Here is a 26,868-nt window from a genome sequence, read left to right as displayed (position 1 = left end):
CAGTATTTATCAGTATATGGAGTAATCTGAGTCAATCCTTTCACCATGTATAGATGATGATTAATTTGATTTGATATGTTTTTGGTTTTGATATGTGATTTTTTTATTGTTATATATATTTTTTTAATTTATTTTTGATTTACTATATTTGTAAATCTGTTGGACCCGAGGAAGAATGGGGATCCAAACAAACATTAAACAATTGCAGTCTGACTAAACTTTAGATTTCTGGAAAAGTCACTTTTATTGTTTCCATACAAGAGTTATTTTGGGAAAATATCTGATCTAATGTCAGTATCTTTCTTTTATGATGATTATTACACATATGACTCAATTCGCCCTATTGACGTATCCCATAATCCCTTGCATGCCAGAGAGTTGGGGCAGTCAAACAACATAGAGAATCCACATGACGACAATTGTAAATGAATATTATACTACAAAAATGTAATTTTTTTATGCTTTTCATCACATTAATAAGAGACTGCATGCATGATACCCTGAAAACTTGCTAAAACAATTACAGCAAATAATCCATGTCTGCTACTTTTAATCTGCGTGGAATTTAATAAACGCAAATGGAATTTCAGACATATTATATATTAGTCTGGAATAAAGAGGACAAACAGTGTTGTAAAGGACAATAATCAAGATGTTAAAGAGCACATGTCACTTTCTCCCAGAACGACATGATCAGGAAGCGATTGTAGCTCACAGCAGCTCCCATTGAAAATAACGGAGAGACAGACTGTGATTCTCGCATGTTTACATAAAACAAACACAATAACAACGTCTATAAACCCAGAGAATATATTCATAAGAGTTTTAGGCACAATATAAAAATAGTTTTATGTTGCGATGTTAATGGTGTTGTCCGTGTGCAACGGTTAAAGTGAAGCCCGATCAGAGCGTCTCAGTCTAGTTCTCAATGTTACTGAGATCTCGCAGCGCGGTGACCTCTCCGAAGTTTTGCGGGATTTGAAACGTCAGTAGGGCGAATAGTTTTGTTTCTTCAAAACACACACTTTCATTTAAACTGACATTTTTCATCTTCATGACCCTCCAACAACTCTAATGTGGTTTGTCCAAGTGGTGTTGCCGTAGCTTGCTCTCCACGATGGCAACGTGCAGCGATAGAAGCTAAGTGGTCCGCTAACGGCTTTTAAAGTTAGCCGAAAAGCTAATCTGTTTATGAAAAAGTTAGCTTTGCCAACTGACTGTTAGCTGATTATCTGATCTGTGCCCACCACTGTTCCATACACAGAACAAGTAACACTAGCTCACAATCAATGCGTGCAGACATAAAGGGAGCCTGCAGCGGATAAGATGCCCTGAGAGTCATTCGATCAACCACAGAAATGACATCGTGGTCTTCTTTTATTTGCTTTGAATGGAAAAGAAGACCAGCCATGCCTCATAGTTCCTCCTTACTCCAGATATTCTGTGTTTGGCAATTTGTGTGTAGAGATGAGATTCCTGCACCACAACCAAAGTTCTGATATAAAGATGGTCTGCATCTTTGAGTCAACGAGTCATCTTTGACAGAAGAGTTTTATGTTTCAGGTCAGTGTGGCAAACAGATGGATTCATGGTCTCTGAGGGCATCAGGTTTGTGTTGAACAGGAATCTTGTCTCACAAAGAGATACGCAAAATGCAACCCAACACAAGGACAGAACCATCCTTTAGCAGACTGATTAGAAAATACCTCTTTTCTGTGCTGAAAAACCAAAGGGAAATATAAAAAATTAACAGTTAAAAGCTGACATGGGAGGAAAATGCATTTCTACTTTCAGTACACCATAAAACCTGATAAATTAGCCCAATTTCAACAGTTTGAGGAAACTGATGATCTCAAATCCATTAGGTTAAATGCCGAAAGGTATTCACAGTGCTTCACTTTTTCCTCATTTGGTTATATTACAGCTTTATTTCAAAAATGGATTAAATTATTTTTTTCCCTCAAAATTCTACATACAATACCCCATAATGACAATGTGAAAAAAGTTTTTTTTTTGCACTGTATATGAACGTAACTTGCTAGTTATGCTCCAAACTTATGATCTGCTATAATTTGCACATTACAAAGGATGAAAAATATCACTATTGAAAATCACAGTTAAAAAATAGTCAAGCAAAGTAAGTTTTGATGATTGGATCATTTGAGTTACATCAGCTTAAACAGTTTGATGTAATCAGTTGCCTCAAAATGTTTGGAAAAAATTATATCAGCTTTTACATTGTAACAGCTTTATAATGAACTTTATATAGCTGCAGTGTTATTAAGGGGGAACAAGTCAACAAAGTCTTTCAAGTAAACATACATAATTTTAAAAATTATATATATTCCAGTTGTTTATTAACAATGAACTTTTGAACTCACTTGCTTGCCAGGTGAACCTTCGGGGTGACACCAAAGTCTCCAAAAAGGGTAACAAACACATTAGCATCTGTCCCCGCCCCCTTAACATCACCTGTGACAACAACCACCTCATAAACTGAAAGAAAGATAAAACAAGAAAAACATATGCAATGTTTTTTCAGTCATAATTGTAAAACACACAATTTTATTTTATGTGTATTTCCTACCTGCTCATGAACGCAAGATTGGAGTGTCTGCCTGTATGTCAACAGTTCGATCCCAGACTCCGCAGGTAAGTATGGGCACGGAAGGTGAAACTACAGCACTTGTCTCACCTTCGTATCTAGTGCAGTGTGTGGAAACCTGGATTTCCACTTTCATGATGTTTTATACAATGTACACCGAACTGTAAGCACGATGTGGTGGGTTGTCATGGGCTGGAATGGTCCATGACACATCACAACAAATTTAAAAATTTTCAAACATTTTCCACCATCTTGACATGTTCTGTCAATTCATAATTAATTAATAGTAATATGTTTTTATTGTTATTATTGACATGATCATACGTTGATATTCAGTTATGTGTCAAGCTTTCTGGCACTAGGTGGCTGGACACAAATGCTGGACTCATGGACACAGGTGTAGGAGTAAATAGGCTTTATCCAAAGAATTGCAGATTAAGGTACGATACACGGATAGGCAGTTGGCGCGGCAGAGGTACAGATGATCGACAGGCTGGGGGTGTGGTCATACAACAAGCAAAGTTCGCAAAAACACGGCATCAAAGAGATCAGAGGGTACGACAAAGGCAAGGTCCAAGAAACGAGGCAGGGTCTAACACAGGCTGGCAATCAGGCAAGGACAAAAACAGCGCTGGGACGAAGACAGTGAAATACAACGGACTAGCAGTAAGGAGGCAAACACAATGGACTTAAGCGCAGGAAGTGATTAGAAAACAAGCTGCACATGTGGGAGAAGTTTCTGGAAAGAAGTGTAGTTTGGTGAATCGAAGAAGAGGGAAGAGAGTGAGTGAGTGAGTGAAAAACAAAGCGGTGCAAAGCAAGAGGAGTAAGTAACAGAAAAACCAATAATGAAAAATATAACGTGATCAAAGACCAACAATAATGAATGCAAATGAAACAAAAGGGGCAACTAAAACATAAAGTGACAAACCTAAAGAGCCCATTCAGTTAAATTTGATTCACGAAAAAAGTGTGTGCTTCCGTTTGCTTTCATCTGCGAGGTGGAGCGAGCAACCTGCGGTTGGTGCAGGGATCAACACACAGTGCTGTGTGTTTTTAAAAAAAATAGACAAACACACTGCTTCACTTTAAATACACAATAAGTCTCTTGTCGGTCATCAACACTGCGTGTCTGTCTTGCTGTTTGACAGCGCAAACTCCCGGAGTCAATACAACAATTTAAAAACTACCAGTGCCCCCCTTTCTCTTCATGTCTGTTTTGCACCTCGCACACAGACTGTGCAGAAGTGGACCCACAGGCGTGAGAGATGGGAAATCCCGCCCAGGTTTGCATGTTCTCCCTGTGTTTGCGTGGGTTCCCTCCAGGTGCTCCGACTTCCTCCCACATCCAAAGAGATGCAGGCTAGGTCAACTGGGAACTTTAAATTGACCGTAGGCGTGTGTGCGAGTGATTGTGTTTGTCTGTATGTATGTGACCCTGCGATAGACTGGCGTCCTGTCCAGGGTGCACCCCACCTCATGTCCTATGACTGCTGAGATAGGCTGCAGCCCACATCACCCTTAACTGGAGTAAGCAGGTGCAGAAAATGAATGAATGAAAACATAATAACTACATTTTAGCATTTTAGAATGTCACAAGTTACTTCCGCAACTATTTTAGTGAAAGTAACTCAAAAGTAATGCAGGATGTGTGTAATGCATTACAATTCAGGGACAGTAATATTGAAATGTAATGAACTACTTTGAAACAACAGTAACTAGTAATCTATAATGTATTACATTTTGGAAGTAACTTGCCCAAAACTGAAAGCTGATATCATGTTTCAGTTGCTATTAACATAAAAATTTCTTCTTTTATTGTTGGTACAACTAACAATTCCAAAGGGAGATTCTTAGATTCTATTTGTCGTGCATTTGTTCATAGAACTTGCCAATGATCGACTGATCCATGTGGCAATTATAATCCAAACTTGTGCGGGGTCACTTATGACTGGTTCATATACTGTATACAGTATATGAACTCTAAAGCTCAAAAGATGGGTAAGATGACACTCGTGTAGTATGACTGAATTCTTTCCCTGCTTCTCACTTGTTTACTGACAGTATAGTGTGTACTAAAATAACGGTTGGGTGGTATGTACTATCCAACATTAAGTGCATACTGAGTATCCAGATGCAGGGTACATGTCTTCATGACCTACCTAGCAACAGAGCATTCTTTATTCTCGTCATAGTTCATGCTCCACCATCCTTAACTCTATGGCCTCCAGGGAGGATCTACTTCCCAGTTTGGAAACCACTGTTGTCAGCAATACTGAGCAGTACAATTCCCGCATGGTGAATAATATAATTTTACCCGAGGTCATCAAATATGGCCATCAGGTTTTGTGAAGGCTTTTCATCCATAAATCCATCCATCCATCCATCTGTCCGTCTGTCCGTGCTCAACATAAGTCCAGTCCTATTACTGCCACAATCTTCAAATTCACAGGGAACATTCTTGGGACACAAACCTTGGACAAGTTCAAAGATGGCTAACCTTGATAAATTTTAAGATGTTAAAAAGAAAGTCGCATTCTGTTTCAATCTATTCCGTTTTGTTTTTGAGTGGCGGGGGTGACAGCCAATCAGAGTAGAGCTACACCGTGACGTCAGTGGCTGGTCTCTACAAAACCGCTTCGTTTTGAGTGTTTATATACATCTCTCATATATTATGTAAAAGCTAGCGAGAAATAAACACTTCTAAAACTGAAAACACTGTTTTTTGAGCCTAATAACACCTCTGAACTTATTAACAAGACATTTCAGGGACATTAGCATGGTGACATCACAGGTTGGGAGCTAGCTGCAAAACTCAGTTTTGTTTGTGTGTAAATTTAACCTTTTTGTCAAATATTATGTAAAAACTAGCAAGAAATAAACACTTCTAAAACTGAAAATGCTGTTTTTGTAACCTGTTAACACCTCTGGAGTTATGTACAAGACATTATGCAGCATTAGCGTGCACGGTAACTTCCACTAGCTCAAAGCTAACTTCCTATTCACCCTATTGACGTATCCCATAATCCCTTGTGTGCCAGAGTCGCTGCAGTCAACAACATATAGAGAATCAACACGATGACAGTTATAAATTAATATTATACTACAAAAATGTATTTTTTTATGCTTTTCGTCATGTTAATAAGAGACTGCTGCATGATACCCTGAAAACTTGCTAAAACAATTATAACAAATAATCCGTGTCTGTTACATTTAATTTGCGTGGAATTTAATAAACGCAAACCGAATTTCAGACATATTATACAGGGTGGTCCAAAAAAGTGCCCTATTTTGTATTTCCTCCCAAATTTGTGTTTTACAACATTTTGCCGTATTTTTCAGGTGGTGTAGACAGTGGGCCTGGGAGATTCTTTTGACACCAATATGGCTCAAGCTGGACAGTATACTAAGCAGCAGCAGATAAAAATCGTTGAGGCCTACTTTTCCACAAAATTGGTGCTTCTGACACAAAGACAATGCAGTAGAGATTTTGGCAGGAACAAAATACCTGATAGAAGCACAATTGAATTCATCATAGTACAGAAACAGCATTAGTGAAGGTTACAAATGATCTTCTTATGGCTTCGGACAGTGGACTTATCTCTGTGCTTGTTCTGTTGGACCTCAGTGCTGCTTTTGATACTGTTGACCATAAAATTTTATTACAGAGATTAGAGCATGTCATAGGTATTAAAGGCATTGCGCTGCGGTGGTTTGAATCATATTTGTCTAATAGATTACAGTTTGTTCATGTAAATGGGGAATCTTCTTCACAGACTAAAGTTAATTATGGAGTTCCACAAGGTTCTGTGCTAGGACCAATTTTATTCACTTTATACATGCTTCCCTTGGGCAGTATTATTAGACGGTATTGCTTAAATTTTCATTGTTACGCAGATGATACCCAGCTTTATCTATCCATGAAGCCAGAGGATACGCACCAATTAGCTAAACTGCAGGATTGTCTTACAGACATAAAGACATGGATGACCTCTAATTTCCTGCTTTTAAACTCAGATAAAACTGAAGTTATTGTACTTGGCCCCACAAATCTTAGAAGCATGGTGTCTAACCAGATCGTTACTCTGGATGGCATTTCCCTGATCTCTAGTAATACTGTGAGAAATCTTGGAGTTATTTTTGATCAGGATATGTCATTCAAAGCGCATATTAAACAAATATGTAGGACTGCCTTTTTGCATTTACGCAATATCTCTAAAATCAGAAAGGTCTTGTCTCAGAGTGATGCTGAAAAACTAATTCATGCATTTATTTCCTCTAGGCTGGACTATTGTAATTCATTATTATCAGGTTGTCCTAAAAGTTCCCTAAAAAGCCTTCAGTTGGTTCAGAATGCTGCAGCTAGAGTACTGACGGGGACTAGCAGGAGAGAGCATATCTCACCCGTGTTGGCCTCCCTTCATTGGCTTCCTGTTAATGCTAGAATAGAATTTAAAATTCTTCTTCTTACTTATAAGGTTTTGAATAATCAGGTCCCATCTTATCTTAGGGACCTCGTAGTACCATATTACCCCATTAGAGCGCTTCGCTCTCAGACTGCGGGCTTACTTGTAGTTCCTAGGGTTTGTAAGAGTAGAATGGGAGGCAGAGCCTTCAGCTTTCAGGCTCCTCTCCTGTGGAACCAGCTCCCAATTCAGATCAGGGAGACAGATACCCTCTCTACTTTTAAGATTAGGCTTAAAACTTTCCTTTTCGCTAAGGCTTATAGTTAGGGCTGGATCGGGTGACCCTGGACCATCCCTTGGTTATGTTGCTTTAGACGTAGACTGTGTTTCATAATTATTGTATGGCCTTGCCTTGCAATGTGGAGCGCCTTGGGGCAACTGTTTGTTGTGATTTGGCGCTATACAAGAAAAAAGTTGATTGATTGATTGAATTGAATGTTTGGTGGCCAAATTTCGGGAGACTGGAAGTGTAGCAAATGCCAATAAAGGTCACAGCGGTCGACATACCAGCTGACATGATTGGACGAGTCATCAAAAATTTCACCGTTCGTGTTGCTACAGTTATTCGTCAAAGAGGAGCCTGGATAGAACATATTATCAACTATTAAGGGCAGGCCACCAAAAATGTTTAAATTTCTATCACATTTGAAGGACACAATCTCCCATCATTCTGCTAATGTTTGGTGAAAGAATTTTCAAAATATCTCATCTGAGTAAAAAATGAGATCAAAAAGAAAATAGGCCGTTTTTTTTTTTTTTTTTGGACCACCCTGTATACGAGGTCTATTAGATAATAAACCGACCCTTTTATTTATTTTTTTTAACTATATGGATTTGAATGACGTGCGATTACACCAATCATGCTTGAACCCTCGCGCGCATGCGTGAGTTTTTTCACGTGTCGGTGATGTCATTTCCCTGTGGGCAGGCCTTGAGTGAGATTTGGTCCCGCCCTCTCGGCTGAATTCCTTTGTTTCACACGCTGCTCGAGACGGCGCGCATTGCTTTATCAAAATTTTTTCTGGACCTGTGAGGAATATCCGAGTGGACACTATTTGAGAAATTAAGCTGGTTTTCGGTGAAATGTTTAATGGCTGATGAGAGATTATGGGATGTTTCTGTCGCTGTAAGGACTTCCCATGCAGCGGGACGTCGCGCAGCGCTTCCAGGCGCTGTCGTCGGCCTATTTCGACCTGAAAACATCCTAATTTAATTCACCCAGGACGTCGTGAGAGAACAGAGAAGATTCAGAAGAGGCCAGCATGAGGACTTTATGCGGACATTCCACTGTTTAAGGACATTTTTTAATGAAAGGCGTGCGCGCAAATTCGCCGAGTCATTTCCGTGACGACTCGGCAAATCTGTGTGCGCCGCGACAGGAAAAACACCTCCGTGTTGAAAACCATTTGTAAAATTCAGGTGGCTTTTGATGGCTTTCAACAAGTGAGTAACTGAGAAATTGTTTAACAGCTTGGGCATGTTCCAACTTGCCCGTTAAGGTTTCCAACGGAGGTGTTTTTCCTGTCGCGACCCCCTGCAGTCGGGTCCGGCCCGACATGCGACTCTGCCCGCACGTTCTTTCATTACAAAATGTCCGTTAACAATGGAATGTCCGAATAAACTCCTCATGCCAACTTCTCTTCTGAAAGTTCTCTGTTCTCTGATGACTTACTGGGTCAACAGAGCCTGAAATGTGGAAGTTTTCAACTTGAAACGGCGAGACGCTGCCGCCTCGAAGCGCAGATCGCCGTCAGGCGCCATGGACCGTCCTTAAAGCGACACTACCAGACCAAAATCTCTCATCTGCCGTTAAACTTTTTACCGAAAACCAGCTGAATTTATCGAATGGTGTCCACTCAGTTGTGCCTTACAGTTTTGAAAAAATTTTGATCAAACAAAGCAGCAGTCTCTGAGACAATGAAAAAATCGACGAGAGGGTGGGCCACTCCTCACTCAAAGACTGCCCACAGGTGAATGACGTAACCGACAGGCATGAAAAAACTCTCGCATGCCCACGAGGGTTCAAGCATGTCTACGCAATATCTCTAAAATTAGAAAGGTCTTGTTTCAGAGTGATGCTGAAAAACTAATTCATGCATTTATTTCCTCTAGGCTGGACTACTGTAATTCATTATTATCAGGTTGTCCTAAAAGTTCCCTGAAAAGCCTTCAGTTAATTCAAAATGCTGCAGCTAGAGTACTAACGGGGACTAGAAGGAGAGAGCATATCTCACCCATATTGGCCTCTCTTCATTGGCTTCCTGTTAATTCTAGAATAGAATTTAAAATTCTTCTTCTTACTTATAAGGTTTTGAATAATCAGGTCCCATCTTATCTTAGGGACCTCATAGTACCATATCACCCCAATAGAGCGCTTCGCTCTCAGACTGCAGGCTTACTTGTAGTTCCTAGGGTTTGTAAGAGTAGAATGGGAGGCAGAGCCTTCAGCTTTCAGGCTCCTCTCCTGTGGAACCAGCTCCCAATTCAGATCAGGGAGACAGACACCCTCTCTACTTTTAAGATTATGCTTAAAACTTTCCTTTTTGCTAAAACTTATAGTTAGGGCTTGACCCTGAACCATCCCTTAGTTATGCTGCTATAGACTTAGACTGCTGGGGGGTTCCCATGATGCACTGAGTGTTTCTTTCTGTTTTTGCTCTGTATGCACCACTCTGCATTTAATCATTAGTGATTGATCTCTGCTCTCTTCCACAGCATGTCTTTTTCCTGGTTCTCTCCCTCAGCCCCAACCAGTCCCAGCAGAAGACTGCCCCTCCCTGAGCCTGGTTCTGATGGAAGTTTCTTCCTGTTAAAAGGGAGTTTTTCCTTCCCACTGTCGCCAAGTGCTTGCTCACAGGGGGTCGTTTTGACCGTTGGGGTTTTTACGTAATTATTGTATGGCCTTGCCTTACAATATAAAGCGCCTTGGGGCAACTGTTTGTTGTGATTTGGCGCTATATAAATAAAATTGATTGATTGATTGATGTCTGATCTAATCACACGTGATTCAAATCCATATGGTTTTTGAAAAAAATAATAAGGTCGGATACTTTTCTAATAGACCTCGTATATTAGTCTCGAACAAAGAGGACAGTGTTGTAAAGAACAATAATCAAGACGTTAAAGAGCAAACTTCACTTTCCCCCAGAACGACATGATCAGGAAGCGATTGTAGCTCACAGCAGCTCCCATTGAAAATAACGGAGAGACAGCCTGTGATTCTCCCATGTTTACATAAAATAAACGCAATAACAATGTCTAAAAACCCAGAAAACATATTCACAAGAGTTTTAGACACAATATAAAACTAGTTTTATGTTGCGATGTTAATGGTGTTGTCTGTGTGCAGCGGTTAAAGTGCAGCCCGATCAGAGCGTCTCAGTGCAGTTCTCAATGTTACTGAGATCTCGCAGCGCGGCGACCTCTCCGAGGTTTTGTGGGATTTGAAACGTCAGTAGGGCGAATAGAGTTAAATTTGTCTCATTAACACCAACAAATGCACAGAGGGTGATCTACAAATATTCCTTCATTTGCACAACTTCCACTCTTGTCAAAAGCTCATGTACACGCAAGACCTCCTGTCGACGCCCTTAAAACATAAATATTGTCTTTGATTGATTGATTGATTGATTGAGGGGCTTTATTGAAGACTTACAAACTGTACGTAAGACAATAAGATCTTAATAATTAATTAAACAACTGCAAATTATAAAGAACACAATGCTCATATGGCCAAGTTTGAGCAAAACAGCTAAAACATGCATATCTTCCAGAAACAAATACATACTCCAAGTGAGACTATCAACAGCAAGTACTTGTGCAGTGAAGGTGATTAATATTCATATGTGTGAAGTATCAAATTTAATGTTAGTGTTCATGCTTACAATAATACCTTATGACCTTCGAAAATATCCAATTCAATCCCCATTTTGTGGAAAGGTTTTTAAGCCTACATTTGTGAAATTACCTTGGAGCTGCATTGACAGCATTAAATCTTTAGCAGTAGCTTAGTCAGCCATTGATTGTTCCCTGTGACTTAACACCTAAGCTTATACAGTGGTAACTCTATAGTCCTGCTGCATTACTCTTTGTAAATGAAAACTCTGCTGCAGTTGTGTAACACAGAATATCATGTGGACTGGAAAAAAAATATTGCTTGAGACTTGAATGCCTGACAAATGTATCACAGAAGATAATGATGGCTGATATGGTAGATTATACCTACTCTACAGCTCTGGATGAAAATATAAAGGACATAACGTACTAAATTAAAGGGGAGCTCCAGAGATTTTCAACCTCATCCCTATTTATAGATGATTATGGGTTTAACATTCCGCTCTCAACAAAAACGATGTCCAGTATTGAATTACATCACTAATGCAGACTAAACGACTAGACAGTGTAATCCCATCGGGCAACCAAAAAAAAAAAACTCACGGTGAATTGTTTCTTGCCACCAACGAATAGGTGGCAATATCATTAAAGCCCCCGTCACACATAGCAAGAATGTGCAGGAACCATGCCCGACACAGCAAATATTGCCATAATCCGACACAGTCGGGGGGAAAATAGGTGTGGTCAGCAGTGTCAGAACGCATCCGCATTACCTCATCTACACTTGCACAATGGCATCCAAAGTGCATGTAGACAGGTAGATGACACAGACTGCCGTCAGACGGTCATAAAAGGTGTTGAAGACTGCCCGATGTCCAAACGTCTGGATGGCAAACACTGGACCGGAGTGGCAGGGAGCGCTGTGTTCCTCACGGGCACATGTGCGCGAGTATGCAGCACGCGTGTGTGCATGGCACACGTGCATTCTGCGCATACGCGTGGGGCTGCAATTATCACTCAGGCATGTGTCTGTGTCTGTGTCTGTGTGTGTGTGTGTGTGTGTGTGCGCGCATGTGTGTATGCATAACACTGCATGAGGCACTAAGCGTGTGCACGGAGTGTACCTGTGTGTGCGTGCCACTGGACAGCTTTGTTGAAAGTTTGCTGGCAGTGGGCCATTCTGTCCCATTCATCAGATGAAGCCTTTCCAGCAAACTTTAAATTCTTTTTTCCTTTTTGTTCACTTCAGGAGCACAGCACAACTCTGCACACTGTGACGGTCGGATTCTCACATTGGATTTTTTTTTATTTTGGGTGAGAGGATTTTAACCACAGGCTGCGGTCTTCCGACTCCACGTTAACATCCGTGAAACACTCCTGGACCGCTGTTGGAGGTGAGTTTCATGTTTATTAATGCTGTCACGGCCTGGTACAACAGTTCCATGTTATATCTCCTACAGAGTTAGAAGGTGATCATATATTTCAGCAGTGAGATGCATTCAGCTCTGAGCCTGACGTGTGCAATGACATGTTACTGCACACCATGGAGAGGCGCAGCTGCCCATGTTATATACAGTTATGATGGAGACAATAGTTCACATTATTTACGTCACCCGTGGGAAGGAATGGACAAATGTCTGCACTGTAAGGTCTATTGTGGATATAACAGCCTGTTCAGATTTGCGGCAGCATGCACACAGTAGCGCACGGTGCTTTTGGTTTGATAGCTGCTGTTCACACTCACTGTACATGACAATAATTCAGAATTATTATTGTGATGAAGCGTGCCACATACATTTCAACAGTTTCTTTGTGCTCCGGAGAGTGGACATTATTATACGTGGCACGTGCAGGTCATACCAGCAGGTTTTGCTGTGCCAGATCCATCTCGAGGTTCCTTTGTATGCACTCAAATCATTTCAAATTCTGTTTTGCTGCCATCAGACTATGTAAATTGCAGTCAGATGGTCCTCAGACTACACATGGACCGGCGTTGGATAGGTGTCCCATTTCAACGGCGCATGGAAGGTTTTGAACATGTGCATCACATTCGGGGCCACCGTTCGATTTTGACCGACTATGTGGACTCTCGCAGATGGCTGTCAGAACGTTTTGGAACTGAAATCCCACACTTTTCGGATGCGTTCCAATTCTTCATTCGGATGCCATTCTGCGTGATCCTGGCTATGTGACGGGGGTATAAAGGTGTCAGGTGTCATGGAAAGGATCCATACAGAAGTAAATGTATGCATGTTTATCTCAGGAAATGTAAAGAAGCTTTTTACCCTGAGATCATACAAGCAGCAACATACTTCAGCCTTCTTCCCATTTAACAATGGCACTCTCCATATACGAGGTCTATTAGAAAAGTATCCGACCTTATTATTTTTTTCAAAAACCATATGGATTTGAATCACGTGTGATTACATCAGACATGCTTGAACCCTCGTGGGCATGCGAGAGTTTTTTCACGCCTGTCAGTTACGTCATTCGCCTGTGGGCAGTCTTTGAGTGAGGAGTCGTCCACCCGCTCGTCGATTTTTTTCATTGTTTAGGAATGGCTCAGAGACTGTTGCTTTGTTTGATAAAATTTTTTCAAAACTGTAAGGCACAACTGAGTGGACACCATTCAATAAATTCAGCTGGTTTTCGGTAAAAATTTTAACGGCTGATGAGAGATTTTGGTCTGGTAGTGTCGCTTTAAGGATGGTCCACGGCGCCTGACGGCGATCTGCGCTTCGAGGCGGCAGCGTCTCGCCGTTTCAAGTTGAAAACTTCCACATTTCAGGCTCTGTTGACGCAGTAAGTCGTCAGAGAACAGAGAACTTTCAGAAGAAGTCGGCATGAGGAGTTTATTCGGACAGTCCATTGTTAACGGTCATTTTGTAATGAAAGAACGTGCGGGCAGAGTCGCATGTCGGGCTGGACCCGACCGCGGGGGGTCGCGGCAGGAAAAACACCTCCGTTGGAAATCTTAACGGGCAAGTTGGAACATGCCCAAGCTGTTAACAATTTCTCAGTTACTCACTTGTTGAAAGCCATTAAAAGCCGCCTGAATTCTACAAATGGTTTTCAACACGGAGGTGTTTTTCCTGTCGCGGCGCACACAGATTTGCCGAGTCGTCATGGAAACGACTCGGCGAATTTGCGCGTACGTCTTTCATTAAAAAAATGTCCTTAAACAGTGGAATGTCCGCATAAATTCCTCATGCCGGCCTCTTCTGAATCTTCTCTGTTCTCTCACGATGTCCTGGGTGAATTAAGCCTTAAATTAGGATGTTTTCAGGTCGAAATAGGCCGACAACAGCGCCTGGAAGCGCTGCAGGACGTCCCGCTCCGTGGGAAGTCCTTACACCGACAGAAACACCCCATAATCTCTCATCAGCCGTTAAACTTTTCACAGAAAACCAGCTTAATTTCTCGAATAGTGTCCACTCGGATATTCCTCACAGGTCCAGAAAAAATTTTGATAAAGCAACGCGCGCCGTCTCGAGCAGCGTGTGAAACAAAGGAATTCAGCCGAGAGGGCGGGACCACATCTCACTCAAGGCCTGCCCACAGGGAAATGACGTCACCGACACGCGTGAAAAAACTCACGCATGCGCACGAGGGTTCAAGCATGATTGGTGTAATCGCATGTCATTCAAATCCATATAGTTAAAAAAAAAAAATAAAGGGTCGGTTTATTATCTAATAGACCTCGTAAGTCAGTTGTCAATGAGGCATTGTCTCTGTTTCTGCTTACAGCAGGAATGATCCTCATGATCCTGTAGAGATCCTTTCAATGTTTACCAGTCAGATCTAATGACATTTTTACCAATTCAGTGGTGACCAGAAGCAGTTTACACTGAGATTTTGAGCTTGCCCCACTGGCTTACGTTGTATAACCGTTCAGCCTGTGACTGTGTTAGCTCCCTTATTCAGTGCTGATCTGATTATCATTATATTGTCCTGAATGAGGGAACCACAGTGGCTTAATCATTAGCACTGTTGCCTCACAGCAAAAAGGTCATGGGATCGATCCCCACCTGTGGCCTTTCTGTGTGGAGTTTGCATGTTCTCCCCGTGTTTGTGTGGGTTCCCTCCGGGTGCTCCGACATCCTCTCACATCCAAAGACATGCAGGTTAAGTTGATTGGAATCTTTAAATTGTCTGTAGGTGTGCGTGTGGGTGTGAATGTGTATGTTTGTCTGTATGTGGCCCTGCGACAGACTGGCGTCCTGTCCATGATGTGCCCCACCTCACACTCTGTGACTGCTGGGATAGTCTCCAGCTCCCCATGACCCTTAATTGGAGTAAGTGGTTGAAGAGTGAGTGAGTGAGTGAGTGTCCTGAATGAAATTTCATATAAAAAGAAATCTAAAAAATGCGGACTATGTTGAAAATTCCAGGTACCATTCAAGACTGATCAAGAAACAGAAGGTAAGCTCAATGAAGGACATGTGCTCGACGGAAAACAAAGACGTCAAAGGGAGAGCAGGAAAGAAGACACTGATGAAGCACTCTTGTCGAGTAGACAGGTTCATGGAGATCTAATAAGCAGTGAAGACAGCAATTAAACCCAAATTACACAGAAAACAAGACTCCTGATAAAAGTGTGGCAGGCACTCAGTCTGGTAAAACTGAGCCCTGGTAAACTCCTTTGAGAGTCAGTGAGGTTACCAAGACAATGACAACGGCTGTCTCACAGCTGCTAATTAGGAACACTAATTATCAGGAGTTGTGTTGCATGGTACCAACAACGTGGCAGCGATTGCCAGAGATAAAGAACAGAGACGCTTACAGCCAGATGTTTATGTGCGCGTTCCTCAAGTGAGTCACATTCCCCCTAAAGAGGACTTTTTAGTTTCAAGTGAACCAGAACAGCAGGTGTGAAAGCTGCCTCAGCTCACGGTCCTGACCAAAGGGCCAAAATTTGCTCTAAAGAAAAGACGTGGCATTAGTCTGGATCAAACTGAACCATTTATCCAGTTTGATTGGATTGTGAAGACACTTTTTGGAGGGTTCAGACTTTTAGACTAATTACAGAGAGCTGAGGCAGGATACCTTCACTCATTAACCCTCATCACTACACATCATGAAACTTGCTAACCTATACACCTGGGATCCAAGCAGACCCAAAACTTTTCGTTTTTAACCGAGGCCATCAAATATGCCCATCGGGTATTGCAAAAACTTTGCATCCATCCATCTGTCCATCTGTCTGTCTGTCTGTGCTCAGCATAAGTCCAGTCTTATTACTCCCAAAGTCTTCAAATTTACAGGAAACATTCTTGGGACACAGACCTTAGGGCCCTGTCCCACTGGCGTTTAGGAGGATTTGCGGATGGAATGTGCACAAAAGTGGCCCACATCCATCAAACAACCGCAATAACCGTGTAACATTCCTGTATGAGTCGGCTGTCATCTGAACACGTCCGTTATCATCTGCAGAGGCACGCATGTCCGCAGCCAGGATTTTTGAGCGGCTCAAAAATCCTGCTGTGGATGCGATCCACATCACTGCCTGAACACATACTGAAGACATACGCAGGACATACACAACCAACGCGCCACATATCCCCTGTCATCCGCTGATATCCGCAACCGACGGGTTGGTGCGGGTTGGCGCGGCTTGGCGGCGGACTGGGACAGCATGCAAAACAGATATGACGCGTGGTCAGTACAGCCACATCACGGTCGCAAATGGTATGTCGCGCATGCAGACAGAGTGGGCACGGATGAAGCGAGTGCATCACGGCCGCTGTGCCCCTCATGGGGGCGCCTCCGCGGTCGCCTTCGCTTCTGTTCCCTGTTATATCCGCTTTTCTTCCTCATGTATTCGCTGATCCACCCCGGGACATTTATCATTTCCGCCCACCTTTGTTGCGGACACTCAGCTTTTGTCTCCTCATTTTATGCGCAAATCCTCCTAAACGCCAGTGAGACAGGGCCCTTAGACAAGTTGAAAGATGGCTAACTTTGACCTATTTTAAGAGGCATTTTAAGATGTTAAGAAGTCACATTCTGTTTCAATCTGTTCAGTTTTTTTTTCAGTGGCAGACTTGTCAGCCAATCAGAGTCAAGCTGCACTGTGATGTCAGTGGCTGCTCTCTCCAGAATCACTTTGTTTTGTGTGTTTATATACATGTTTCTCATATATTATGTAAAAGCTAGCAAGTAATAAACACTTCTGAAACTGAAAATGCTGTTTTTGGAACCTAATAACACCTCTGAACTTATTTACAAGACATTTCATGGACGTTAGCATGGTAACATCACAGGCTGGTAGCTAGCTGCAAAACTCAGTTTTTTTGTGCATAAATATAACCTTTCTGTCATATATTATGTAAAAGCTAGTGAGAAATAAAAACGTCTAAAACTGAAAATGCTGTTTATGTAACACATCTGGAGTCATTAACAAGATATTTTGCAGACAGTAATGTGCATGCTAACTTTCGCTAACTCAAAGATAACTTCCAATTATCGAGGTTGGTGCCACGTCGAAGTGGCCAATGTGAAGGCAAGAATTCGTACTTCCCCGACTGGCCGCACGGTGAAAACTCACTCAGTCAGTTTGCTTTTGTTTCTAACTTGCTTACAACAACCAGCTGATAGCTCTCATTGCCTGAAACGGTGAGATTTCTACACTAAGATGACCTGAAATGAACCATTGTACATTCAGTTGACTTAATTGATGAGTCTGACACCTTTGAAAAGTGACCAAATTACATGTATTTGTAATGAGCTCTGCAATGTTTTCACCGATAGTATCCGCCCCACGAGATTAAATGCCAAGAAGACCGACCTTGAGAATGGCGTTAGATTTGTCTCATTAATACCTACAAATACACAGAGGGTGATCTACAAGTATTTCTTGATTTGCACAACTTCCGCTCTTAAAATGTAAATATTGTTTTTGATTGATTGATTGATAGATAGAGGGGCTTTATTGAACATGTACAAATTGTACGTAAAACAATAAGAGCTTAATAATTAATTAAACAACTGCGAATTATAAAGAATACAATGTTCATACAGCTGAGGGTATTTTAGCATTGTGTTATATTTTAATACTGCTAACACATTTTAATTTAGACCGATTTTCAGATATCTGTAATATACCTAGGTAGGGTCACTGTGCAACTATTTTGAAAAATGACTACTGAGTTGATAAACCACATTTAATTTTGAAGGACATTTTTTTCTATTTTCCAAGCACGACTTTTCAGTATAAAATTCAGTACCTACCCCTATACTCGCTCCAGTTGATCTGATGCAAACATCCTTAATGATAACTGCTCTGACAGTGCAGTAGTTAGGAAAAATTGACACAATGATCAAAATTTTCTTATAAAGTTCAACCAGATTCCATTATGTTGAACTGGCTTCCAAACGGACCCTATAACAAAAATTATTCTAAAGCCAACAATACTAATAAAAGGAATTGAAGACAACTATATAGGTGACAATGTCATAAAATTTCAGTTAAATAAGTATAATGGTTCGGAAAATGTATAAAAAATATACACCTTGGGACCACTTGGACCCTATGTGTATTGATTATGACTAAACAGTAGAAGAACCAAAAAAAAAAAGAAAAGTAGCAATGAGCTGTGGGAGCACATGGGGAGAGGAGGAGAAAAGGTTTTTAATACGTCAGAAGAAGTAAAGTCATTCTGAAAAGACACACAAAAATTTTCTCCATTCAAACACAAGTATTTGCCAAATTGTAAAAAAGCCAGCGTCAGACACATCTACAAATCAGTCAATGCCAACTACAGGAAGACGCACCCTACATAGACAATGATGACAGGACATAAGTGCTTGAGCAAACTAAATTGACTGTATAAAACATATAACAATATGAACCTTGGTGTGGGTCTTGCTCAGAGGATACTGGACTTACACGTTCTGAGAGTGCCTTGCAGGGTCTGGCTGGCCTCTTTTGGAAAGCTTCTCTGGCTCGTGGCCCTGCCTCTGGCTCCGGCAGTGCTACCTGCCACTGGGACCGAGACAGCAGCCGGCACCTGTCTACCCCCGAGCCTGTGTTTCGCTCCAACCATGTGGAACATAACCAAACATTAACCCCGGGACAATCACAGAGGATTCCCCAGGGTGCTCCTGCTCAGAGCTGAAGGGAACTGGGGCAACCTACACATGAGAACTAGAAGATCTGCTGCACCTTTGTTTCAATGCCTTGCTGAGACTCCCCTAAAAGCATGTAAGCCTCCTCTGCCTTACCTTTCTTTTTGTAGTACTCATCCTCATATCCATCAGAGGAATCCGTGTGGTAGTTCAGCAGCTCGTTCTGGTAGATTGCAGCGTAGTCCACCTGTTTACTTTTGGATTTCTTGCCTTTTTTCTTCTTATCCTCATCACTACCTACTGAGCTCTTCTTTGCCTTTTTCTTTTTCTTTTTCTTTGAGTCTTCCTCTTCTTCCTGCTCAGACATCACGGGCTCCTCGGCATCATCATTGTGAGATTTTTTTTTCTTCTTCCCTCCATCTTTAGATTTCTTATCTTTGGACCCCATCTCTTCTTCTGCCCCTGGATCGTCTGAAGATTTCTTCTTTTTCTTCTTTTCCTCCTTCACGCCTGCAGTCACTTCTATGAGCTTCTTCTGCTTTGGTTTAGTCTTCAGGTCATTATTGTTCTGCTTGCCTTCTTCATCTTCATTTTCAATCACAGCAACGCTTTTAGCTTCATCGTCGTTTTTCTGTTTGACTTTTTCATCCCCCTTTCTCTTCCTCTTTATCTCCTGATTGTCTGACCTGTTGCGCTTCTTAGAACTCTTCTCTCCTTTGGTAGCATCTCCACGGGTCACGCCGTTGCTTCTCACCTTCAACTTTGGCTCCGTTTCCTCCACTTCATCACCAACTTCTTCGGTTTCTTCCAAAGCTATGGATTTTTTGTCTTTCGATGGCATCTTTTATTCATCCACTTGTTTGGCCTTTAGTTTCATGAGTGTTGCCTTGAGTTTCTAACGTAGTAAGACAATTCATTTGAATCTTGACTATAAGGCGATTGTGGGATTGCAGCGTTCAAAGTAATGAGAGTGTGCGCGGTTGCAGGGACAGATGTATGGGCTGCTGGATATCTCCCATCTGAGCAGTATGGCCATATAATCAACACACACTACTCATGAAAAATTACAGTCACCTCAGCGCTCACGTGATCCGTGGGAGAAAGCCCTGTGAAAAAGGAGCCTTGCACAGAGAACTTATCCTCTCTGCCGTGGCACTCTCCATTATTCATGGTGTCAGGATCGCTTTACGGCCCGGTGGTGTCTCGCTTTATCCTGCCCTCACATGCCCACAGACAGACAGACAGACACACATGAGCACACATGCACAAACTCACCGTTACGGCACAGACGAGCCATCCAAATTTCCATCAGCACAACCCATGTGTAAGATACCTGCCTCTTAAGATTTACAGTCACTATTAATATCCATTCAGCTGTGATTTATTTCTTTTGCAGTGGCTTTTTGCTCGCTTTAATTCCATCAAAACTTACTTTTAGAATTGTGCATGTATGACAGAGTGTAACCCAGGTTAGCAATGTCAACTTTAAAGTAAAAGCTTGTTAATAAAACATCAATAAATACATTTTTTTTTAAAAGATAATAACTATGTCAGTATGGTTATTTTGGTTTAAAATGTCTTTAGGCTTTTATTTTGAAATGCACCTTGCTGCGTGACCCGTGTAACTTGCAGCAACCAATCGGATTGTTCTAGAGTCTTCCCTGCTAGACGAGGGAGATACGCACATAGCAGACGCGGGCTGCAGGAAAGGAGAGAAAGAAGGGAGGAAAATAGAAGTCTAAAGACGTTAAAAATATATTTTTGTTAAGAAAAACGGTACAGAGAAGAGTAATTTTTGTTTTTTCAACCTGTCGTGTGTGGGAGACGAATTGTACATTGGAGAAACGGGACTTGGCCATTCAGAGTTGGGTTGGAGAAATAGCCATCTTAAGTCATCTTTGAGCACGAGGCTGAAACAAGATGGCGAGCCGCCCTTTGACCTTCTGATCTGTGCATCCGTCTGAGAGTTAACGCCCTCTGCTGGACTGTACATATATTCCTTCTGAACTGGTAGGATTTACCCAAACTTCTGCAAGCTGCCGTGGACACTGAACTGCTAATTCAAAGACAGTAAAGGACTATTGAAAACTGGGAAGAAGAAAAAAGACTTTATATTCATTTTGGGAAGAAAAAAGACTTTATATTCATTTTGATACTGTGGTATGCTGATTGTTCAGTCTTTTGCTGAATCACTTTTATTTTGACTATTAACAAATATATTGTAAAGAGATCATTTTTACAAAGCAATTACTTTTCTTTCAATGGTGTTAAACAAGGAGTAGATTTTAAAAAGGGTAACTTGAATATTTGAACTTAAAGGTGAACTTCACTGAATTTAAACTAAACAGCGTTAACTCAAAATAAATCTAAAACTCAACTGAAAATAGAACTAAAGTGAACTAAAACTAACAAAAAGGTTGCAACCTGAAACTAAACTTGAACTAAATCTAGACTTACAACCAATATTAAATCAAACCAAAGGTTTAATTAAAAGTGTTGGATCTTAGCTACCTAAAACAGGAGTTAATGTATTGTAAAATTTATGATTATTGTTGTCCATTGTCTTTTGTCTGATTTATAAATAATAAGCTGGCAATTTAAACTTATTCCTTGGTCTGTGGTCTTTCAACACTCTTCCTACATTCGGTAATCCAACTTTTACTCCAGTAGATGAACTTAGTTGATTGTTTCTGGTCCATAGGATATTGATTAGCACTTTTGCTGGTTATTATCCTGTAATTACCCCTCGTAGGTGTTACAGAATTGGCGAGCCAGCCAGGAGTAAATTAAGGCATTACATAACATGGTTGAAATTTCATTTTGACCCAGACCCTAAAATTAGGCCAAACCCACCAAAGACATGGACATGGTAAGAAAAGAAAATGTAAAAATCCCAAACTCAGTCATTGTTACTGAGCTTTCTGATGAAACTCTTGATGAAGAGCTAACTGACTTCCTGAATAAGTATGGGCGCATACTGAGAACCCTTAAAATTGATGATCCTGACTCTTCATACCACAATAATGTCATTGCGGAATACGAAAGTGGAGCTGCTCTCGCAGCACTTGAACCCTTGCTGCCTCATACATTTAAAAGTCCAAATGCATCTTGCCACATCAAAGCCCTTTCAACTGAGTACACTGAAACTGTCACCAGTAGTGCCACCAACAGTTTGTTTGCGGAACTGCAAGAAGTAGCCAAACTAACAGGCCAGTCTTTTGAAGCTGTTTTGCATGAACACATCACTAAATGCAGTCAGTCAATAATAGGTGCAACTGAGCATAGAGATTCTGAACAAAGTGAAACTGATCAAACTGAACCAAACAGCTACAGTGCTCCCCTAATTTCAAGTGAAACTCAAAGAGAAAATGAGCAAACAAATAAAGCCGAACCGATCAAGCAACCCAGACACACTCAAGCTTCTAACATTCCACAGAGCTTCATAACTCATCCAGAGGTGCAAAAAGTCATTGTCGAGCACATACTCCGAAGTGAGGCTTCTGTATCAAAAGAGTCATATTCTTTCCACTTGAGACAATTTTCGGGTAAATTACCTTGTCCAAGTCATGAGGTAGATTTTGACACATGGCGCACCAGTGTTGAACTTGTTCTTCAGGACCCAGATCTGTCTGACTTGCAGCGCTCCCGTAAGATCTTGGACAGTCTTGTGCCACCTGCAGCAAATGTAGTCAAACCTTTAGGTCCCCAAGCCTTGCCTTCTGCTTACATTGACTTGCTCAATTCAGCTTTTGGCACAGTAGAGGACGGTGATGAGCTTTTTGCTAAGTTTCTTAACACACTGCAAAATGCTGGTGAAAAGCCCTCCCATTATCTTCACCGACTACAGACAGCTCTTGCTAAAGCTCAGAAAAGAGTTGGTGTTTCAACCAGTGAGACAGACCGACACTTACGGCAGTTTTGTCGCAGGTGTTGGGATAATGCCCTTCTAGCCGACCTTCAGCTAGAAAGAAAAAAGATAACCCACCACCCTTCTCAGAACTACTCTTACAGTTGAGAGTGGAAGAAGATAAGCTTACTGTCAAAGAAAGCAGAATGAAAAAGCACTTTGCTGCTACCAGGCCAAAAGTCACTTCACATGCAATAGCTGCAAACACTGATCTTGACCCCTCAATGCAAACTGATTTAACTCAAATGCGAGCACCTATGACTGAGCTTCAGAATCAGCTCTCCAAAATGAAAACTAAAAACACCGAATCACCAGTTGTTTCCCAAAGCAACTTGGTCAAAGAGCTAAAAGCACAAATCACAGAGCTGCAATCTCATCTTGCCAGACTCAAACCGCCAAGTGCGAACCAGAAGAAAATTAACAGCCCAAAAGCTGACAACAAGGTAAAAACAAAACCCAAAGTGCCGGAACAAAAACAGTCAACAAACCCAGTTCCAAAATGCAGACCAAAGCCCTGGTACTGTTTTCAGTGCGTCGAGGACGGTCATATTGTCTCCAACTGGCCCAATGAACCAAACCCATCTCTAGTTGCTGAAAAAAGAGCACAGTTCAAAGAAAAACAGTTACAGTGGGACAAACAAAACAGTCAAAACCAACCTTTAAACTGAAACCGGCTCTCATTGCGGGACGAATGAGTGCTTCCAATGAAACTAGTCCCAACCAAAAGCCTTCCAAAAAGCGCTTCCACAACAAATCAGCCACTGCAAAACTACCAGAAGGTTTAATCGGAGCCAAGTACACTGCTCATGTGCAAATCAATGGTCAGACCTGCAGTTGTCTCCTCGATACCGGGTCTCAAGTGACCACTGTGTCCCAATCATTCTATGAAAACAATCTCTCAAACCTTGAAATCCATCCCATAAACGAACTGCTTGAAATTGAGGCTGCAAACGGACAAAACGTCCCTTACTCAGGTTTTGTTGGTGTTGATATTACTTTCCCAAAAAGCTGTTTTGGTACTGAAATCAGTGTGTCCACCTATGCATTAGTCGTCCCTGACACACGCTCAAACATTCAGTCATCTCTTTTAATTGGTACCAACACCCTAGACATTCTTTATGAAAGTTTATCTCAAACCAATGCCAATACCCAAGCTCTACCCTATGGTTACAAAGTAGTACTTAGTGTATTACAGCAAAGGCAGAAGCAGAAAGAAGACAGTAGTCTTGGTCTAGTCAGATTGTTGGGGAGAGAGTCAGAAATCATACCTGCTGGTCAAACTCGAGTCTTAGAGGGGTTAGTCCATGTGAACACTAAAACTCCAGACAAGTGGGTCGTAGTTGAGCCACCCTCTACTTCCTCCTTACCAGGTGGGGTTCTTGTCACAAACTGTTTACTTACCCTTCCAGACAAACCTTCTCAAAGGTTTCCAGTTGTGCTGCGCAATGAAAGTAAACATGACATCATCATTCCTGCACGAAGTGTCATTGCTGAAATTCATGGAATTCAGGAAGTTGTGTCAGCCAACCAGATTCAAACAAGAACAAAGTCCAGCGAGCCTCCCCCACTAAATCTGAACTTTGCTGACTCACCTGTCCCAAGTGAATGGAAAGACAAAATCACACAAAAACTCAGTTCAATGCCAGAAATATTTGCACAACATGACAGATTTTGGGTGTACAAACAAAGTAAAGCACCAAATAAAGTTGAGTGATGAGACGCCTTTTAAACACAGGCCCCGTCCAATCAGGCCACATGATCTTGATGCAGTAAGAAGGCACTTACAGGAACTGAGTGAGGCAGGAATAATCCGTGAGTCCGAAAGCCCCTTCTCATCACCCGTAGTGGTGGTGAGGAAGAAAAACGGTGATGTACGACTTTGCGTTGATTATCGGAGACTAAACCTCAACACGATCAAAGACGCCTATGCACTCCCTAACTTGGAGGAGGCATTCTCAGCCCTTGCAGGATCAAAGTGGTTCTCGGTCCTGGACCTTAAGAGCGGCTACTATCAGATCTAGGTCACTGAGGAAGACAAGCACAAAACCGCTTTTGTATGTCCCATGGGTTTCTTTGAATTCAATAGGATGCCCCAAGGCATAACAAATGCACCCAGCACGTTTCAAAGGCTGATGGAAAAGTGCATGGGGGACATCAACCTTAAGGAAGTCTTAGTTTTTCTAGACGACTTTATATTGTTTTCTGAAACCCTTGAACAACACGAAGAACGCCTTTACCATGTGCTTGGTCGCCTCCGTGAATATGGTCTGAAATTGTCCCTTGAAAAGTGTTGCTTCTTTCAGACATCGGTCAGGTACTTAGGGCACATAGTCTCTCAGAACGGAGTCGAGACTGACCCTGAAAAAGTTGAAGCTCTGAAAACATGGCCAAGTCCCAGAAATCTAAAAGTGCTCCGCCAATTTTTAGGTTTCGCCAGGTATTATAGGTGGTTTGTTAAAGATTTCTCTAAAATTGTGAAACCACTAACGAGCCTTACCGCCGGGTACCCACTGTTGAGAAAGAGTCATGGGCCGAAGACCAACATTGCCCAATATTTTGAGCCTAAAGCCCCTTTTGGTGATAGGTGGTCTGAAAGTTGCCAACAAGCAATAATCAATAAACTTACCACTAGTCCAGTCTTAGGGTTTGCCAACCCCAAGCTTCCTTATGTGTTAAATACGGATGCGAGCACCTCAGGGCTGGGGGCAGCCCTGTATCAAGAGCAGGAGGGGAAGATGCGCGTGATAGCGTATGCTAGCAGAGGTCTGTCAAGAAGTGAGGCACGTTATCCTGCCCACAAACTTGAGTTTTTAGCACTTAAGTGGGCTGTAACGGAAACGTTTTGTGATTATTTGTACGGCAGTCCCTTCACGGTTGTAACTGACAGTAATCCTCTAACTTACATTTTAACAACAGCTAAGTTAGATGCAACAAGTTACCGCTGGCTATCAGCCCTGTCCTCCTTTGACTTCCAGCTTCAGTATAGGGCAGGCAAACAGAACATGGATGCGGACGGTTTGTCTCGTCGCCCTCATTCAGAACCAATTAACGATCTTGTCTCCCTGAAAGAGCAAGAACGAATCCGTCAGTTTGTCAAACATCACTTACCTGGCGCAGACCCTTTCGTTCATGTCCCTCCAAATGCTGTCAGTGCTATCTGTGAAAAACATCTTGTTCTCCAGCCTTTTGACTCCGAAAATGATACTCTTACCTGTCCTCTAGTAATGTCCTTGTCAATGTCCGCCCGAGCTGTTCCAGACAGTTTTGATCAGTGTAATGGTTTCCCAGTCATTCAAAGCATTTCTGAGGAAGAGCTGAAACAAAGTTAGAGAAATGACCCTGCAATCAATGAAATAATACACCAACTTGCAACAGGTGAAACATCTCCACCAACAGTCCGCAAAGAAATCCCACAACTCTCCATCTTTCTGCGTGAGTTAAACAAACTTGAGTTGCAGAGTGGAATTCTTTATAGAAAAAGGCTAGTTGGTGATGAAACACAATATCAACTCGTTCTTCCCGAAAGCCTCAGACAAATGGTCTTAAAAAGTCTTCACGATGACATGGGTCATCTTGGTGTTGACCGGACGCTTGACCTAGCATGAACCAGGTTTTTCTGGCCAAAAATCACTTGTGATATCGAACAAAAAATAAAAACCTGTCAGAGATGTGTCTGCAGAAAAACTCTGCCAGAAAACGCAGCGCCCCTTGTAAATATTCAAGTCACCAGACCCCTCGAGTTACTTTGCATTGACTTTCTTACCATTGAACCAGATCGTAGTAAAACTAAAGATGTCCTGGTAATGACAGATTTCTTTACCAAATATGCAATCGCTATTCCTACCCCAAACCAAAGGGCAAGAACCATAGCCAAAGCATTGTGGGAAAACTTTATTATCCACTATGGGTTCCCAGAAAAGATCCATAGCGATCAAGGCGCAGACTTTGAATCGAAAACTATCAAAGAGCTTTGCGACCTTGCAGGGATA

At 41.8% G+C, this 26,868-nt stretch overlaps 1 protein-coding gene across 1 annotated transcript in view; it reads right to left on the bottom strand.

Annotated features, from left to right (window-relative positions):
• The window catches only part of LOC117530054 (lipoxygenase homology domain-containing protein 1-like), a 138,566-nt gene extending 118,628 nt beyond the window's left edge, over positions 1 to 19,938 (bottom strand). Inside the window, 2 exon segments of the mRNA XM_034192988.1 lie at positions 2,382 to 2,496; positions 19,129 to 19,938. Coding sequence (XP_034048879.1) covers positions 2,382 to 2,496; positions 19,129 to 19,813 — 800 coding nt within the window. The 5' untranslated portion in view covers positions 19,814 to 19,938.
• Between the last annotated feature and the right edge of the window lie 6,930 nt (positions 19,939 to 26,868).

Source organism: Thalassophryne amazonica, chromosome 17 (genome assembly GCF_902500255.1).
Source record: "Thalassophryne amazonica chromosome 17, fThaAma1.1, whole genome shotgun sequence".
Lineage (NCBI taxonomy): Eukaryota > Metazoa > Chordata > Actinopteri > Batrachoidiformes > Batrachoididae > Thalassophryne > Thalassophryne amazonica.
The sequence above is the reverse complement of the archived record's forward strand: the minus strand, read 5'-3'. Positions and strand labels throughout refer to the sequence as shown.